Raw genomic sequence first — 19985 nt, 5'->3', positions numbered from 1 at the left:
ATTAAGTAGATTTATAATTATTCTGTTTACTGTATTCATTCATAATTATGGAAGTAATTGGTAAAACTTTACTCATTGTGATTAGTGCAATTTTAATGAATGCTAATTGAATTAAGGGAGAAAAGGATAGTTAAATTAACATGTTAGCAAATTATGGTCACCATTCTCATCAAAATCCCATCTTTGGTTTCAAAACATTATATGATTTTTCAGATTAAAAAGAGCCTTTAGTAACATGTACTGTGGGATAATTTGGAGTAAAGCTATGGTAACCTATCAGAGAGAAGATTTCCATAAATAGCCTTGTAATATGTCAAGTATAATAGGCATTACACATACCATTTTAAAACATATTAGTTATAATACGATTACCTCTTGTACTAAAACATGTAGAATTAATAATTTGTTCTCACAATTGCACTTTTTATAGCCTGTTTGTTCCAAGAGTGGTGCTTAGGGGTGAATGTACTAGAAGTTGCTTCTCCAGTGCGCTCATGTATATTTTGGTGAAATATAGCCAGTGTCTTAGAGCTCTTTGAATAGAAGTCTGAGCACACGTACTTACCCTATATATATAGTTTGCTGTTTAGAGTTGCAGGTAATTTTTCTTTCCACTGGCACTGAAACAGAGGTTATAATGAAACCAACAATCTTTATGCATTTATAGAAACTATAAAAATTTTATGGAAATCTTTATATAGAAACTAACAGTGTTGCTTGTACAAGCTCTATAAGCAATGTAGAAACATGGTACATTGGGAAAAATGAAAAGGTACCCTTTCTTTTATGGTTTTATATGGTCTGTGTGATTTTAAAATTTCACTATAGGCAGTTAAGCAAATTATAAAAACATACATCACCTATATACTAAAAAGGAACAAAAATATGTTGCATAACTTAGGCTAATTGTGATGGAAATTGGCATTTGTGAGTTGCATGTAATTGCTTAAATATGGAGTTTTCATCTGTTCATACTTCAGGTATGCGCTAAAGAAAACATTTCCTAAGCTCACAATTATTCATAGTTTAACCTATGTAAATGGATTGGAAGATTCTGATTAGAAAGACAACAGAGATAATATTTAATCAAGACTTGCTGCTTGTGTGTTGCTGATTGCCTTGTTCTTTTGGTGAGCTCCTGTGTTTGAAAACTTTAACGTTATTTTCTTCTAAATCTCGATAAGTCAGAGACTAAACATTTCTCTTCAAAACTTGTTCATGCCCTGATTTATTGAAAGAAAACTATCTAATAAGAAAATTACAGGTAAAATCCACAGAATTTAGTCCTAAATTCTCTGTTACTGTGAAAGGAAATCTCACACTGACATTGTACAATATGGCATACATGTGTAATATTCACACAAAATTTAAAACAAATGATAAAACTTGATTTTTCTCATTGTTTTTAGGCAGAGAATCATAAGCAGTAGTGTACCTAGTTTGTATAAAATGTGACATTGATTCCAGAAAGATTCCGCTAGTCTTTCCATAGTGACTTGTCTAAGCTGTAGAACCTTCAGGTTGGAATTGAGACTTTGGGTTTGTGGTCCTTTGGGCCTTGTGTTCACCAAGCTCACAGAGAATGGAATCAGACCTGGGTGCATCCCATTTCTCTTAGAAACTTTTGAGCTTTCTTTTTTTTTTTTTTCCCTCATTCGTCTCCAAAGTGTGGGTGCTGTCATGCTTCCAATCTGCTCATACAAACTGCCCAGATTTGATCCACTTTAAATGTGAGGTCACATTTGGTCCTGGAAACTTTGACACCATATATGTGGAACAGAATTTATCGATTTATTTGAATCTGATTGAGAGGATTTACTTATAAAAGGGTCAAGTGGATCACACTTTGAAATGGCTCTACAACCTGACCTTAAAAAGACTAACTTATAAGTGGCTGCATTTTCTGATTTTTTTTCCCCTCTGTGTCTATTTTTGGTGGCAGAAACTGTCTGGGAGAGTAGATTTGATTTTATGCATTAATTGAATGAGTGTAATGTACACTGATAAGTGTGGTGTCTGCAGAACATGAGCCAGGCACCCTACTAGGTAAAGAAGAGGAGAGAAGAAGTAGATTCTACCCTTCCCGTGAAGGACCTTACTGTCTAGTAGGCTACAAGGGTAATACACGTTCAGGTCATTTTGTTGGTTTGTAGAACAGTGGCATGACCAGAAATTGGGGATGTCTCTAAAAACTAAGACCTTTGGGTAGTGATACCACCATGTAATCACATTCCTACAATTTCTTGTCCTTGGTTATGAAGCTGTAGAAGGTAGTAGAGTTAACAAGAGTGGTACAGAGAAACCCAAGTGGGAAAGTCTTGAAGCTACCCTTAAAGAAGATCATCTTTTAAGTTTGTTTTAGATGTGCTTTTTCTAAGAGTCACTGTTGCTTTTTGGATTTTTCACCTCTTGCTCAAAAAGGTCAGTTTCCATATTTCTTAGTTACTTGGCAGTCTGGGATTGTAGATAGAAACATAATTTTCTCATCCACAGATAAAAACTCTCAATCTCTTCAGACCCTAGGAGCTGATTGTTTAGCATAATAGCACCAAAGCACCCTGCTGATGCAGCTTTCTTTAAGAAGTGCATCAGTATCCACAAATGCCATAAAATATAGCCATTTTGATGGACTACATTACAGATTTTGAAAAGATTCATTGATAGAATGCAGATGTATAAATGCATCCCAGATTAAACATCTGCTTCCTTGTATATGTTTAAAAGTGTCCTGTTCTTGATGATTGGCTTGGTTTTAATGTTTTTTCAAGTATAGGTTCATGGATGGTTAAACAGTAATCCTAAAAAATCTGTCACGTGTTGCTTCTTATTTCTCCCTGTGTTGTTACAAGTCAAATTTATCACCTTGGACAAATGTCAAAATTCATGCTTTTTAAAGTGCTGAAGACAAACCACCTTGTATGTAAGGGCTGCTCTTCTACCATATCTATATCATGAATCTCCTCCTCCCCCCGCCCCCATTTCCAGAAAAGGGTGAATTTAAGAATGGGGTAGGGTTGGACTGGCTTCTTAATGAAAACTATATTTCAAAACCTTAAACATTTAGCTAAACTCAGTTGAAAAATTGATACATTTTCTGACTTAAGTCTTTTCTTTTAAGTTGAAGATTTCTTCCCAATTTGGTCACTCCCCAGCTGTTACAGTTATATAGAAGGAACTCATTAAAAAGACAGATTCTTTTTGAGCTATTCTTTCTGAAAGCACGCCAAGCTATGCAGCTATGTTGTACTACTACTTACTTGAATCTAACGCTAGGAAATGGTAATTATGCAATCCTTACTTACACATTCTTATTAGAAGTGTTCTCCTGGTTTTATTCTGGCTCCAAAAAAGCTCCACTAGACTTTAGACATCTCTGAATACTTTTGGATGGTCTTGTTTCTTGTGAGTTACTCAGTGGTTATAACTAAGTGGACTGTGGCTGTTTTTGAGCACCATAGTCTGAGTCTTTAACTTTAGTCTCATGTAACCAGTGTCTGTTCATCGGGCAAGTCTGTAGTCATTAAGTCTTGTTCATTATCCCTCCTAGGTTGCTCCCCAGTCTGCTCTTTCCCTCTGCATTCAACTCTTAGCTTCTCTCCTGTGGACTCTTCCTAATGGCCTACAACCCAATGACTTTTTAAACACTTTCCCTCTATAAGATGGCCAGAGATAGCTTTCTAAAACCTATTTCAAATCACACCATTTCTCTTTAGTCAAAACTCTTGCTGGTTCCCTGGTGCCTTCAGGATTGACTCCAAATTTCTTAAAAGTTGGATTTCAGGCCCTTCGCAGTCTGACCTTGACTCAACCTCCAGCCTGGTTTCCTACCATTTTTCACTTTATAAGCAGACATAGAACACCTCACCATTTCCCAGCATGGTTTGCTTTCTCCCACCTTTGTTTTTGCCCAAGCTGTTTTTATGGTTGAGATCCTTCCTCAAGCTTCCTCCTGCTCCCCAGGTATACTTCTGTTCAGCATTAATTGCCCTACTTATATCACTTCCTCTGTGAAACAGGTCCTGACTAAATTAGTCACTCTATCTCAGCACTTGGAGAGCACTTGGAACATACCTCCTTACATTGTATTATTTGTCTGTCCGTCTGAACTCTTCAGGTATAGGAATGACTATAGTCAGTTAAGTTAGAAGCTGTTCTCAGCAGCGAGGATAAATTACGGGCCAGTGAATAATTGTGAATATGAAGTACGTAATACACAGACATAATTGCTAAGGAGTTCAGATTCCAGAGAGCAGAGTACAGAGGCATGAATGACAGTGGTGATGAAGAGCATGGACTTTGGAGCCAGACTGCTTGGGTTTGAATCCCAACTCTGTCATTTACTGGACTACGTCTTTGGGATTTCATTTCCACATCTGTAAATTCTAGAGATGATCATAGGAAAGACCTCCTAGGGCCTTTGTGGGGGTTAAGTGATGTGAAATGTGTAAGAGTGCTCAGAATTATACCTGGCATCTAATAACCAATAATTATATAGTGCCTCCCCTGTCTAGGGACAGATTTAAAGTAGGAGGGTAACCTGGGTTGGGTGCTTTTGTTTTGTTGGGTATTAGGGTTATGTGTGATAACCTTTGCCTCCAGAATTTGGCAGATCCTAAGAATTCTGGAAAACCTTTCCTTTCTAAGCCCATGCCGTTCCAGAGCAAAATTTAGAGAAGTCACAAAAGGAAGAGAGAGTACTTTGTCAAGTAAAGATGAAGAGATATAATCAGAAACAGTTCCTGAGTATGTTCGAAAATGTACTGAAAATATGGAAACTCTTTAAATGGTGATGAAGGGGTTTCAAATAACTAATTATTTTTAATTTATTTCAGTTGTAAAATCTGTATATTGAGACTTTGCATGTTCAAAACCTCAGAAATTTAGTAATGTGTCCCACTGTCCTTGTAAATTAGCCCTTTTGGTCACGTATAGTGCTTTATACTCTTGTGTTAGCTTTTGTTTTTTTAAATACTTATATGCAGTAGAGTTAAGAGTCCTGTGGCTACCGTAATTGCAAACTGTCTAACTTTGGTCAGTTTCAGATTTCAAATGTGAAAGAGGATGAAACCCAGACTGTGGACTAGTCTGTATTGTGTGTACATGTGTATATAGCAGGTGGGGGTTGGTGGGTAGAAATGAAAAGGTATTTATAAATTAAGATGGTCTTTTAAAGAACGTTGAGCTTAACAAAGTTCATTTACTTATATATCAACCTTGTGAAATATGTGATATATTGTTTTATGTTGCTTTTATTCCTGGAATATTCTTATCCAGCAGTTTGTCTAGTAAATATTCATCTCTCAAAAGTCAGGTCACATGTCACCACCTCTGAGGGGTCTTTCACATCCCCTCGGTAGCACTCATCGTACCTTCCTTTTTCCTTGACCATCCTTCTGTCAGAAAACTGAAAACACTTTATTGCATGTAGTTTTTTATGTATCCTTTCCCTCCCCCAGGCAGGAGGTCAGGGATTCTTGCTTGCTTCGTGTCCATATCTCTAGCACCTGGTACTATGTATGGATATTAGTAGGCCAAATATTTGATATGTAATAATCAATGATTATTTGAATAGCATTCACACTGTGATCTCTGGGCTCAGAATTTGAATGAGGTAGGACAAACCAAGACATACATTTATTAAATCCTATCTTACCTAGCAGAGGCTTTTAAGATTCTTGCATTTGAATGTATTTCAAACATGATGCCTCTTTAGTAACATCTGATTTTAGAAGTGTAAACTGTAAATTGTTGAGAACATTATTATTATTTTTTTTAAAGATTTTATTTATTTATTTGAGAGAGAGAAAGCACAAGAGGGGGGAGCGGGAGAGGGAGAAGCAGACTCCCCGCTGAGCAGGGAGCCCGATGCGGGACTCGATCCCGGGACTCCAGGATCATGACCTGAGCCGAAGGCAGTCGCTCAACCACCTGAGCCACCCAGGCGCCCGAGAACATTATTTTTATCAGAGAACTCTTCCAACCTTCCAGATACTTATCATTTCTAGAGATCTAAACTGCTGGTAAATTGAGAAGTATTTCTGATTTTCTAAAATATATGTTATAATAAACAGATTTAATGGCAGCTAAAATCTTTGCATTATTTATGTCTCACTTATTTCTTAACAATTATCATCCCTCCTACAAATTTTAAGTGTTTTCTTTCTTCTTCTTCTTTTTTTTGTATGTTTGGCCTAAAGAAAAGTAGAAAATAAGTATCCCCATGTTATAGAAGATCTGGCTTTGGAAAAGTCCCTTTGGGCAAAGGCTTTACTTTTTCAGCCTCATTTTTTTTTCCATCTTTAAAACAGGAAGTAATACTAATTTTGTAGAACTGGCAGGAGAAGTGGGCGTGATGTATACACAATACCCGAATTAGTCAAGTTCAGTAAATGTTTTCTGATGTAGCATGAGGAAAATGAAGCAAAGAAAAGATTTTGCTGTTTCCATGTAATTCATGATGTGTCTGGTATTGCATTAAGTACTAGAATGTAGTTGAGTCTTTAATGTGGATAAAGAGCCTGGAGTCAAGTGATAAAAACTTTCCTAACATCACTCCCCAATTTCCCATCACAAGGCAGATAGAACAGTATTTGTTCTTTCAGTACCCTCCAGATAAGCCATGGTTTTCCCTCTAAGATTCTGAGGACCATAGCATCCAATCTAGGACACTTTGAAGAGTGAAACGGGCACCATGATTACACAGAAACAATGAGCAAACCAGGGTGCCTGGGCAAGCTGGCACATGAGGCTCCCCTAACCTAAGACCCTGTGACAACACAAACCTTGCACTCCACTGCTGCAGTTGGAAAGTGAGGTGGGAGAGAGGCAGTAGCTTCATTCAGCATGGAGGGCGACCACTGCAAAGTTGTAGCTGTATGAGTGTTTGTAACTGTGGAGACAGAATCCTAATCAAGTAGGAACCAAGAATGAGACTCTCTCATTTGTAGTCAACAAAGCAGCAGTCTGAGGATTGTGGGAAGAGCTTAAGCTCCAGGGATAGATGAACTTGGGTTTGAATGTTAGCTTTTCCATTCACTGTCTTCTTCCAGTTAAGCAAGTTACTTCACTGCTTTACCTGAAACTAATTTTACTCCACTTTTAAGGTTCAGTTCACGCATAAGAGGTTGATAATCTTTATAATACATAGATTACTGGCAGGATCGTTGAGCATATGTAAAACTTCTAGCACAGAACATGGCACGTATTAGCTGCTTTGTCAGTCTCCTTCTGCTTGTCACTTTACCCCCTCTAGAGAGCAGATGACCATTGGTATATGAGGAACATAATGAAGCCTGAATCAGAAGAAGCTTATGTAGGTAATTAGATACTTTAAATTATATACATAATTCTTATGTTTATTAGGCATAAATAGTAAATTTTTGACAGAAATGGCTGATACCACACTTAAACAGACTTTAATAGTTTCTTCCATTCCTTTCATTTTCTATATCAAGAATAAATATTGGAGCACCTGGCTGGCTCAGTTGGTAGAGATGTGACTCTTGGTTGTGAGTTCAAGCCCCACACTGGGCATGGAGCCTACTTAAAAAAAAAAAAAAAAAAAAAGAATAAATGCTGTTTCTCTGATAAATTCAGGTCTCCTTTGGCCCATGTGGTCTCACTGTTTCCTATGAAGATTAAACAAGAAAACCAGTAGACTCTTAGCACGGTGCTTGGCAATAGTAAGTGCTCAGTTAATGCTATTTTTTTTTGCTTCTAAATCTCCAGATTATCATCCAGCCATTTTTCAGCACCATTATTGACTGGATGTTTCCTCTGTGCTGGGTACTCTACTAGACACTGGCAATGGATATAATCCCCACCATTCTTAACTCAGTCAAGTGTGAAAGATAGATCTGTAAATAAATATATTCCATCCATTTTTCACATTTTAACATCTGTGAAATTGGGATGCATCTTACAGTTGATGATATATTTGTAGCATTTTTTTCCCCTAGTAGCACTGAAAAATAATAGTCTTATAACCAGTGCCTTCTTAAATGCAATGATACATAACATATTACTGCAGTAAAAAGTCATGCTTTCTTTGTATACAGGAAAATGGACTTTGGGATCTCGGAAGAAATACCAGATTATTAGGAGTATATTCTGAAGAGAGATTTAAGCCGATTCTGTTCAAATTTGTTACACTTCCTTTGTTGTTCTCTTCAACCATAATCCCTTTCCATGCTGTTGGGTTATTACTGAGGCTCCTGTGTGAGGTTCCTCTTCCTTCTCCAAGGAATCGGAGGCCTGACAGGTACCCAGTTGTGTGTCTTTACCCTCCTGTGGAAATGTAGGGTCCTGAGATTATGGTCAGTTTAATGCTAGGAATGATAGCAGGATTGGCGTGGGAGCTTAGGTGAAGAGCTCACTGAGAATAGCCTCTGAACCCTTTGCAATCCGGAAGACTTGGGGTTTATGGCAAAGTTAGAAAGTGACGTAAAGGACTCAAACCCTGCTAGTGATTTCAGTGTGCTAGAATAAAGCCCGGGCTCCTTAACAAATAAGGCCTGTCATGATTTGGCCCCTGCCACCCTATCCAACCTGATCTTTTTTTTTTTTAAGATTTTTAAAAAGTTTATTTGACAGAGTGAGTGAGAGAGCACAAGCAGGGGGAGCAGCAGAGGGGGAGGGAGAAGCAAGCTCCCTGCTGAGTAGGGAGCCTGATGCTGGACTCGATCCTAGGACCCTGGGATCATGACCCGAGCCAAAGGCAGACGCTTAATCAACTGAGCCACCCAGGCGCCCCCCAACCTCCTCCTCTTGCACTCCTCTGCTTCAGCATGCCAGGCTGATTTCAGTTCTTTGAATGTGCCAAAGGTTTTTGTTCAGTGGCTCTTGCTCATGCTCTTACTTTTTTTTGGCCTTTCTCTCCCTATTCCTCTTCCAGTCTTTGACTGGTGAACCCTTACTCATTCTCAAAGACTGAGCTCAACATGCCACTTCTTGAGATGTCTCTCGTGACCCTCCCATCTAATTTCAGGCCCCCATCATTCTGTCAGAGCACTCTCTTCTTTCACAGCTCCTATGACAGTCAAATTCTACTTTCATGTATTCATTTGTAAAGCATCCGTCTTTCTAACTAGATCAGAAGAAGCTCCATGCAGACAGGGCCTGTAGCACATTGGTTCTAAAATGTTATCTTGCTTAGGGAAATATATCCATTTCCTTTTCTAAGATGACTGAAATACGCTTCATTCCAGGGGCTCCCTTCTGTCTATTTTCTTATTTATTAACTTTTGGGAAGCTTTTAAGCAATCAGGAGGTTTTCTTGACAGTTATTTTAAAATTCAACAACCAATTGGCAGATACTTGAATCTAAGTCCCACAAATTGATCGTCTCTCCCCCAGCAAGTAATAGTGGTTGTCTGAGCTCCTTTCTTGTTTTGATGGGGTGAAAGAGCTTAACGAGCAACAGTGTTCCAGGAACCTAGATGATGCATCTGGATTTTCAACACGCTAAGCTTGAAGTACTTAGGGGACACGAGGCAAAAATGTCCAAAAGGCAGTTGGAATAGAGCCTGGTGTTAGACATAATCTAGAAGTGAAGATTTGAATTTGAGACCTTTACATTATGATAATTAAAATTAAGGTGTAAAGAGGAGAATGCAAAGTGAGAAGAAGGAAGAGAAAATCCTGGGAAACACACTTCAGGGGAAGATGTTGAAAGAAGGGCCAGAAATTGAATAGTGAGAAGGCCCTTCTGTGTTCTACATCGAACAGAACGTTGGGTACGTAACATGTGTTGTTGGTGTGAGTGGTGAGTAAAGCACTAGGAAAGGCTTTCTTCTCTTTTAATACTTTTTATGATATTATGAACAAAATAACTCTATATTGAAGAGCTGTCAGTGATCCAAAGAGCATCAATATATTTATCTGTTAAGAAAACCGCTGAGCCTTACCTGTGATAGTAGTGAACTGTTAAGAAGGAGTGGTTTCTCTGAAGAGTTTATGCCACAAAACAGTTGTGAATTTTGAGTGGTGGAAATATGTTTGATTTGTAATTCTTTGTTTTTTGTATTTTAAATAATTTTCCAAAAAGAGAACATTTTTTTTTTTTTAAAGATTTTATTTATTTATTCATGAGAGACAGAGAGAGAGAGAGGCAGAGGGAGAAGCAGGCTCCCAAGGAGCAGGGAGCCCGATGTGGGGCTCCATCCCAGGACCCTGGGATCATGACCTGAGCCGAAGGCAGATGTTTCACTGACTGAGCCACCCAGGCGCCCTAGAGAGCATGTTTGTATGCAGTAGACAATTAGCCATTTAGCGATAACCATGTGTGAACTGTTGGCTCACCATAGAGCCAGTATGATTGGCATGGTCCTTTTACCTTTCAGAAATTTCTGAATTTGAGTCTTGGTTATGTTGTATGATGAGGCTCCTTGACACTCGAGATCAGGGACTGGCAAACTATTGTCAACTGGCCAAGTATTGCCTAGTGGTGGTTTATGTGTGGCCTTTGAGCTAAGGTGGTTTTTACCTTTATGAAGAGTTATTTAAAAAAAACAAAACAACAACCCAGAAGAATCTGTGACAAAGTCCGTAAGTGTCCGGCAAAGCCTAAAATATTTACGGTCTGGCCCTTTAGAGAAAAAGTTTGCTTACTCCTTCTTTAGTGTGCAAGTTGTAAGTGAAACGAACCAAAAATTCCATAGGAAAGCCTCACATTGTTCCAGAATGTCTTGCACATCATTACGCTTTTCTTTTAAATAGTGACTTAGCTGTTCAGTTATGAGAACATATTTTCGTTACTGCCTTGTGTGACTTGATAGTGTGTTCAGAAGGTAGAAGGCTTTCAGTACTGTATCTCATAGAATAGTTCTGGAAAGTGTTGACATCTATTCTGATACTATTGTTGTGTTTATGGTTTATCCTGGCCTCAGGTACACATTGGCATGTACATGTTAGAGCAAGGTATGTAAAGTGAAATAAAACATATATGTGGAATTGAATTATTTTCTTTGTTTATATTTTGCTGGTCCTCTGAAGAGACACTTTCTAGTTGCCAAAGAATGAAATCCTTGAGTATTAGATTTCGGAAAACGATTTAAATTGTATAATTTCTTAAAATTTCAGTACTGTTTCGTATCACCTGCCTTCTCTCTTTACAATGAGATGTCACTGATCTGTTCTGAGTATAAATTTCCTCAGTTCTTGAGTCCTCCTGATATTGTTTTATTAGAATCTGCAAGTTGTGGGGAAATAAAAGTTGACTTGAAACCATTCTGTAATTGGAGATGACTGATTAGACAGTCGGGCCCTGTCTAATCAATTGCTAAATAATTCTCTCTCAAAAGCAGATTTGAGATTTATATTTTGATCTTCATAGTCTGTTCCCAGTGTTTGTTGATGGCGTCTGACATCTCCTGCCACTGGATAAATAAAGCCCATTATTTCCTTTTCAACATTTTAAGCGATTACTCTCATACAAGAGCTGAGAAGCAGAAGGTTAGGTATATTATCAAACTATGATCCTGTCTGTCCGAAGAAGCTGGGTACCTTGATTAATATGCCTTGTTAACCGGTGATTTCAGTTCCATACTGGGTAGTGCTAGAATAATTTGTGTAAACCAAGCAGTACAGATTCCTTATTTTAGCACTAAGACTTACAAAGGCTTCTTTTAGCAGCCTTTAATTTTGTACTTATGTACGTGACATAGCCTGTGGCTGTGATAGCTACTGTGAATCTCCAGTTGTTTGGGGATGAAAGGAGGAGGCAGCTGGAAACTCCGTAGCTACATCTAGCTGTCTACCTCGAGAAGGCCTTGATTTCAAGTTTATCTAAACAAGCTCGACTAATCCCAACTATCTAGGGGGATCCACTGTCAAAACAAGCAGCGTGGCCCTGAGGCAAACACAGCTATACAGAAATGAAGGCTGGGGCTTCCAATACTCCGATGACTGCATACTGGAGGCTTTTTTTCCCCCCTGAAAGAGGGTAAGAGAGGTAGAATTTGCATAATGCCTTTTCATTGGAAACTTTTGGAAGGCTGACAGACCTCCAGCTTATAGATCTGTAGCCACAATACAGAGTCTATAGGAGAATCCTTGAATGACCTAACCATATTGAAAGAAAATATAAAAGCGTCCAAGTATAGCCAAGTGAGAGAGGGAAAGAGGCTGATGCATTGTCTAACATCTGCTGTACTTCTCGTTAGTTTTGTTCTTTGCTATTCTGTGTGGACTTTGGAGAAGCCTAAGACAGCCTAACATGAATCCTATAATCTTCCTTCTGAATATTTATGTAGTGTGCCAGCTTCTAAGCTGTCCTTTGCGTTTTCCTACTTCCCCCTCATTTTCATGCTCTCAAATGAGGCCAACATTTCAAAAGCTAAATAAATGTTTGTGAATGTTTATAAAAGATTTGCATAAATTTGTCCTTGTCTGACAAAGATCACTTTTTTCTTATGCCAGTTCTGAAAAAAATTTTTTTAAGGTTTTGGTGCTTGTCTTGACAACACAGTCCTGCATCCCAGAACAATGATTGCTGATTAAGTGGGTATGCAATTGTGACTGAATAGGCTTTCAAGATACTGGGTAAAAAGACCTATCATCTGAAGGCTGAATTATAGAATTTAGAAAATGTTATCAGAAGTACACATTTAAATCTATTTTTTGGTACCATATCATTAGGTAAGACAAAGAGTTCTTACACGTTAAAAGTATAACCACCCACGGTTTTAAAAATTCTTCTGTATAAATTTTAATAATCAGAATGTTTCAGTAACTCAATATCACTTTTCTTTCCTGTGGTTGAACATATTTAAAAATAATTTTTTGACCTGTAGGCACTCTTTGGAAACTGTAAGTCTACCAGTTGTATGTATTAATATGGTTACTGGGGTGGTGATCAGGAAATAAACCAGGCACTCCCTCGAGACCTCTGAATGCACAATCATACCTTGAGAAAATCTAAACTACATGAAATATGTGTTAGGGCTTAATTATAACACACACACACACACACACACAGCCCAGACACTTGTGCCACCGACGTGTTTGCTGAATTCATTTACCTTTTAAAATTAGAATGGATTTTGTGGGGTGGCAGGGGATGTTGTGGGTAGAGGTGCTAATTCAGTTCAGAGATATTCAAAGATTGGCAGGAGAGAGAGGTAACAGCCAGTTCTGTTAGTCCTTTGGTTGTATTGGTTTAGAGGCTTAAGTTGTCATTAAGGCACAAACTAGAGCCACTTCTCTGACACAGTTTTTATCACATCTGCTAGGCTTGTGTCCCAAGAGGAGACGTGGAGAGCAGTGAATTCAGCATGGGCCCATTATCGAGTGCTTTTTCGTGTGTTGTAAAAGGAGTGAGACCTCAGGGAGGCTTGGAGCCTCCTCCCGTGTAATGTCCAAGTCAGATTTGAAGGACTGGTGGCAGGAAAGCTTTGGCCTTTGGGTGTGAATTCTAAGAAATAGAGGCACAATTAAGTTTAAAAAATTCAAGGAGTTTGAGCTTGATAATGAAAGATTTTTTTTTTCTAGACTAATGTGAGCAGAAAAGTTGCCCATCTGTGCACATTTTTGTGTGCATTTAAAATATTTAAAAGCTGACAGCTTTTAATATGCTTACAAAATACAATTTCTATCAGTGCTCTTTTTTTTTTCTTAAATAGTATCTTCCTGAGGGCAAGTTGCTTCTTCAGTGAAATCATGTTTGCATTTTTACTGTTGGGATCCTATTCCTTTGGTATGTGCTGACTTGTGTTTCCCCTCCCCCATTTCCCCCAATCTTTCTTCCTTTTAGGTATATCGATAATATAAATGTTCAGATAACAGGACTTAAAATGTTTAAGGAAATGAACCAGGCAAAATATTTTACAGTAATAATATTAAGTCCAAGGAATTCTATTACTGATGCCACCAAAGGCTAATTGTAAGAGATTCTAACCAAATCATTTGTTCATTTTGTAAGGATTTGAAACAAGTGTCAAGAAGTATATTGACCTTAAAAATAGAGCTCTCTCATTTTCACCTCTTTGCCATAAGCTTTCACATTAATAAAATGAAATCTCAGAATAGAGGATGTGATAATACTGTAATTTGGGAATGACTTTAAGTAATTTTTTTTTTTGAAGATATGGAGGGATACAAAAGGAAAAAGTGATTTAAAAATTTTTTTCTATAAGATCCACAATTTTTAACGTTGGACTTCAAAGGTCATAAAGATCTATACTTAAAAAGTAGTTTTAGAGGTGACTCTTCAGCTGTTGTAAGCATTCCACCAATGTACTTAATTTAGATATAAAATGTAGATACAAAATTTATATGATACATGTTATAGAATATGAATTTCTATACTTTTTTGTAATTTTATCTTTGAATTACAACATTGAATGTGTATATTAGGCATTATACACATTAGCATAATGATAACATATACATGACTCAAAATTAACATTTGTAAGGGGGAAAAAAGTAAACTGGGTGTAAATATTGAAATATACCAAAGAAAGGAAACAGATTCTGTAGGATTTGAGCAGCATTATTAGAAATTTGACCCAGCTTTTATGTTTAGGTGTTGAAAGGCCTTTCTGTAAAATCCCTTATTCAAAGATTTTTCTCACTGGAAATTTTTTTTTTGAGTTTGGCTGTAACTATAATATGGATCTTGGATTTAATTTGACATTTATAGAGAAAGAGAAAAAATTGTGTTTCCTATTTTCATATTTAGAAATTTCTGATCAACATTCTTGAACTTGGTGCTAATTAAGCTCCTAAAAACTTCTTACCATTCTGTTTTACCCTTCTTAATCATAAGCATTAAAACCTCTGGTAGCTTTCACTCGGAGTCCCTGGTTTTAACTTGAAACGGCTTAGGGTAGAAATTTTGTTAGCTTTTTGTGTGTTTGGATTTTGTGTGTGTATTCTGTTTTTAACTTTCAACTTGAGTTTTAAGATCATCAATCAAAGGCTTTTCTTTCAAGTCAGTGGCACTGATCTCAATTGCAGGACTTAGACGGTCAACATTTCCCTCATGCTATTAAAAAAAATTTAAGCATTGAAATAGAGTATTTTAGGAATTTGTGCTCCGCTGATCTTTTCATCACACATCTACATTTTGAAATGAACAAATAAATTAGATATAAAAAAACTCAGGAAATGTTCTCCCACTGTTTCCCCGTTTCTCCCTCCTTCACTCTTTTTGGACAAAGGTAAATTATCGACTGCTGTACTAGCTTTCAGCAAGCTACAAAGTGACTGATTATAGCTCTCTGTATTTTAGAATACATTCATTTACTCAGGCTGTCTCTTTCCTTTATTTAAATGTTTTCCTGCAAACATTTTCTTTTTCCTTTTGAACTATTGAAAATGCGTCTCATCTCCCAACATTCTATAACCCCAGTGGACATTATAATCAGCCTGTGCTTTTGTCTTTCAGATGGCACTTATTTGTGGGGTGGTATGTCGGTGTCTGTCGGTTGTTTTCATCTGCTGAATACAACTAATTTTTGTTTATGGGTTTCAACGAAGCAGTGAAAACGAAGTATTGACGTCCAAACTGATGGCTGTGGCAGGATCTTGTACACCTCCTTACCCACACCCCAAATTTAGAGCAAATTGGTTTAGCCTTGTTATTAATAAATCTGTTAACTGCATCAAATTGAGTCTTCGAAGTTTTGCTTCCAGATAGGATTCTATGATGGATAATATTATAAATTTAAAACTTTACCAGGTTTTTAAGAGAACGCCTTAGTTTCAGCAGAACAAAATCCACTTTCTCCAGATTGGAGCAAGTCCCCTTGATGGGCCTTCTGACCAGAGGAGAATTCACATTGGATGAAATGAATCCAGAGGAGACTGAAGTGAATCTTGAGTTCATTTCTGATTTTCATTTGCAAGTGAATCCAGTGTTAGGTGTGTGGATTTCATGTTTGGTTCAAACTCTGAGGCTTGGTATCACCTTGTGGGCAGAGCTTTGTAGATGTTGTTGCTTTTCTACTACCCTGTGCAATCTGCTGTTTGATATATGCATGACTGAAAGGTTTGTGCAACTGTCTATCCTCCACGCATCCCCCCACCCCCTCTGCTCTTATTTCTTCCCACATGAAGTATCGTTGATTTTGTTAGGAAGAAAAGCCCTTTTAGAAATTGCCTATTTCATAAATTGTCTAGTGACACAAGGGGTTGAATGCTGAATTCTTGTCTCATTTATTTTGAAAACTTTGCGACTGAACTCACCTTAATCAATGAGCTCAATGTTGTCTCCAATAAGTTATGTGTTGGATATATTGATTGGGAAGGATTTTAGAAAACCCGTCTGGGGTTTATAATGTCAGCAGTGTTTTGATTATGAAAAGAGTTGGAACCTGGGGACATGGAACCAGGTGGCGAATGTCCTAAAGCCAGTGGTGACATGGTGGACTGGTTCCCTCCTGGGATCTAGTTCATGCCCTGCACTTTAACTGTGGTGACTGGCTACTATAGATTCACTTTTTTGCTCATTAAAATGTTAAAAAATCAAACTGTACATAAAAAGATTTGTGAAAATATGAACTTGGGAATTGATCTGGATAGCTGGCACAATTTTCCCCACTCCCTGCCTTAGCAATGAGGTCATTTACATTTCATCAGCCGTACTGCATCTTGAAGATCTGATTTATGTGGCAGTAGTTGAGGTTGTACTGAGGCTGGTTGTCTGAAAGAGCTTGTGTAGGCAAGACGAAGAGGGGAGAAAACAGAAAATTACCATTTACAAAGAAAGTTCCCTAGCCAGAGACACAGATCCTAGTGAGAAAAAAGGGGTTGCTAACTGCTTAGTGACTTTTTCCAGTAAAGTTAATATTGAAAGGCACTCTGCCATAAATAGAATGCTCAAATTATATTTAAATCAGGGTTTTGAAGTCCCCTCTTTTGGGGAGTGGTGCTTTTCCTCTTCAGGTAATTGTGTTTTTCTTTGGAAATAGAGGATAAGGTGGTTAAATGTGTATATTTAGGCAAAAATCAGTATTAAGAAAATTGGTTTGTTTCAGCAGGTTTTATTTAGAAGACACCTTGCTTGTTTTTCCCTGTCTTCCGCTGATAAAACTAAGAAGATTTTTCAGTTCTGATTGAGATAATGTGTGAATATGCCTAACACAGAGTAGATGTTCATTTCTGTTTTCTCCTCTGACAGCACACCACTGGCTTGTTTGACTTAAATTGGAATATCAAGCTCTTGTAATATCACAAACATGAAGAAACATATTGTAAGGCACAAACATGTGCCTACATTTGCCTATATTCCCCTCTCTCCTCCCCTCCTCCTGCCCCATTGCTTAATTAGACTTATCACTGCTTTCTTGGGTAAGAGGAAAGCTCTTGGGAGGTGGGCTATACCCAGCCTACATTGGGTATTTTGATATTTGTTCTAATATTATCTGACAGACAAGTTCACGGTTGGTTATTACTCTTGACATGAGAAAGTGGTAAGTAGTTTCTATATTGTAGTGAGTAATAAGTTGGGCATATTAGATTCCTTTGACTCTGCTGTAGAGCACAATGCTTCCTTGGAGCCATGGGGGTCCTTTCTTTCAAAAATCTTGAGGCCTTTTGGCAGCTCCACTCCAGCATAGAGTAGAGAAGCACTTCTGCACCTGTCACTTCTGAGGGTAAAGGATAACTGTCTTTGTAGCTGATGTTGGCAGTGAGTGAGCACTGGGTACTGAGTTTTAAAGGATGCTCAGTACATATACTGAAGTCAGGAGATGCTTTGTGGTATCTGAAACCTGATGGTGTGAAAGGAAATTTGTAAGGAATTTTTTTTTTTTTTGCATGTAAATTGTAAGAGTTTGGTGCATGTGGGTTAGAATATGTTTTAGACTGCAGACATTAAAATGATTTCTGTGACCTTTTTCCCAATATTTGCCTGATACTAACATTATGCACTGAGAAATGGCTCATTTTTTCTGATTCTTGATAAGCTTTTGCAGTTTATTTAAACATAATTAGTTTTAAAACAATCTATATGGATTTCTGGATGCCGCATTATGGAATTAGCTGATGTATCAATAATGCCTCATAGAATGTGCTGAAGTTTTGTTATCTGCTTTTTTTCATTTTTTTAGTTTCCTCTGCCTTTACTCTTTCGTAACATGCCTTAACAGTGCTGTGATATACATAGTACCAGTCCAAGATGATATTAAAAAATAGGATATGCTCAATTGAATTATGTAGGCGGAACATGCTCTGGCAGAGCAAGTCAATGTGCTTTCTGCTTCATTGAGTGGGTTATTAGATTGATGTGGTTTATTTCTTGAATGATAGAACTGGTTTTAAAAATAAATGAAGCGAGAAGCATCAATTCAGTTAGCATTGATAATTCATTATTATTGGTTAGAAAAGTGCTGCATTTGTAAACTGATCTATAATTTATCACTTGGATTAGGATTTGCAATGGGCAGGTTTGTTTTAATTTGAACCAGCTTCTCAATGACTGAACAATGTGTTCTTCATTTTGTCTTGAAGTTGGGATTTTAAATAGTTAAAAAGCAAATCAAATGCATGAAAGGAATACTTTTTTAAAATTTATAATGTTGGTCTGTGAACTTATGATAAGCACCAACTGTGGGCTGTCCAAGTCTGCAGTTAAATTAAGTCAAGCTAGAGAAAATTTTATGAAGGAAGTAATAAGTAATTACTTGTATATGTGTTTAGCTATGTGTATGTATGCCGTGTACGTGGAAATGTGTCTCTTGGGAAAAGTCTCACACACGCACATGCACGCACCCACTGTGTATTGTGGCTCATATAGTGGTGTTCTTAATGCAAGAAGCTTCTCTTTTATGAATAAGTCTTTGAAATGTTGCTCTGCTTTTTGTTTCCTTTTTGTACACTTCCCCTGAATAATGCATTTGGTCTTATTACCTACATATTTGTAAAAAGATGTTTAATCTGGTAGTTTGCTTTGGATTTTCACAAATTACAAGCAGGTAAGTGTTCCCACTTACAATGACACTTACTGAAAATAGTGCATACTTAAAATTATTATTGTTTGATTACAAAATAAATTTATGCCAGAGATGGCAACTTCTTTATAAAGTAAGAAAATGAAGTTTTAAACTCTAAAAAAAATGTAGTTGACAACATTCAGAGACAATTATCTTCATGTTGGCTTTCTATTCTGCTTGCGATTTGGCCTATTGATGTAGGGAAGCGTTGTCTAATCCCGGCCCCCTCTGTTCCTAGGTAACAGGCAAAAACGGTGCCAGCAACAGCGGCCCTGCCAGGCCAAACCCATGTGGCTCAGTGTTATTCACTCTGATCCATATGGTCAGGCTGGAGATGGTCCCTGGAGGGGTGTTAACACTCAGCAACCCAACCGCCTCCCTCCCTTCAGAGCTTTCCTGCATGGCCCCTGCTGCTTGCCCATGTGTGATTCTTGATTAATTTTTCATTTTTAATGAAGTTTGATCATGTTTATTATTTCTCATGATTGACTGCCTGTACTCCTCCCATGTAATTGATAAAGCCCATATTTCTTCATCTGTCTCCTCTTTCTTCAGGGTAAAGTTGCTAGACTGTGTGCCGTGCTTAATGCTAGATTTATTGGTCCCATTAGATGTATAAATTATCTCTCTTTCTCTCCACAGGAAGTTCTACAGACTTTGACCAAGTTTTGTTTCCCCTTCTATGTGGACAGGTAGTGTCAGATTTTCAAACTTTACTAGAAAAAAAAGTGTCAATAAACCTGCTATGGAAAATAAAAACCATACCATTCTTAACATTCCGTCTGTTTAACCAAGATTTAAAACGTCTATGTTTGAAGGGGAGTTGCAGTATTCTCCTTTCCTGGGGATTTTATTGACACTATCAAAAAGTTTAAAGCTTGGAGCTTTGCATTGGTTGGTCTTTGAGGTGTATTTTGCATGACATTAAATTTTTGATTTTGGTTATCAGACTTGAACCGTGATTAAGAATGGTTGGTATTTATTCCAGTGCTATTTCATTTTTATTTAAGTATGAACATATTTAAGTAATGTTGCATTATTCCATGGCCTTAT

General features: G+C 37.5%; 1 protein-coding gene across 11 annotated transcripts in view; it reads left to right on the top strand.

The window, feature by feature from the left end:
- DENND1A (DENN domain containing 1A) overlaps positions 1-19985 on the top strand; it is a 489873-nt gene that overhangs the window by 126417 nt on the left and 343471 nt on the right. For 10 of the 11 annotated variants that reach the window (XM_081803556.1, XM_081803550.1, XM_081803549.1 and 7 more), the window contains one exon: positions 19575-19624. The exons of the other annotated variant lie outside the window; for it this stretch is intronic. In XM_081803556.1, the coding sequence (XP_081659682.1) occupies positions 19575-19624 (50 nt within the window). The remainder of the gene's footprint in view (positions 1-19574; positions 19625-19985) is intronic. 11 annotated transcript variants of the gene reach the window in all.

This window comes from Leptonychotes weddellii, chromosome 14, assembly GCF_054177405.1.
Source record: "Leptonychotes weddellii isolate Sample4059 chromosome 14, ASM5417740v2, whole genome shotgun sequence".
In the NCBI taxonomy this organism is placed as follows: domain Eukaryota; kingdom Metazoa; phylum Chordata; class Mammalia; order Carnivora; family Phocidae; genus Leptonychotes; species Leptonychotes weddellii.
Note: the sequence above shows the minus strand (reverse complement) of the source record. Positions and strands in the feature narration are given on the sequence as shown.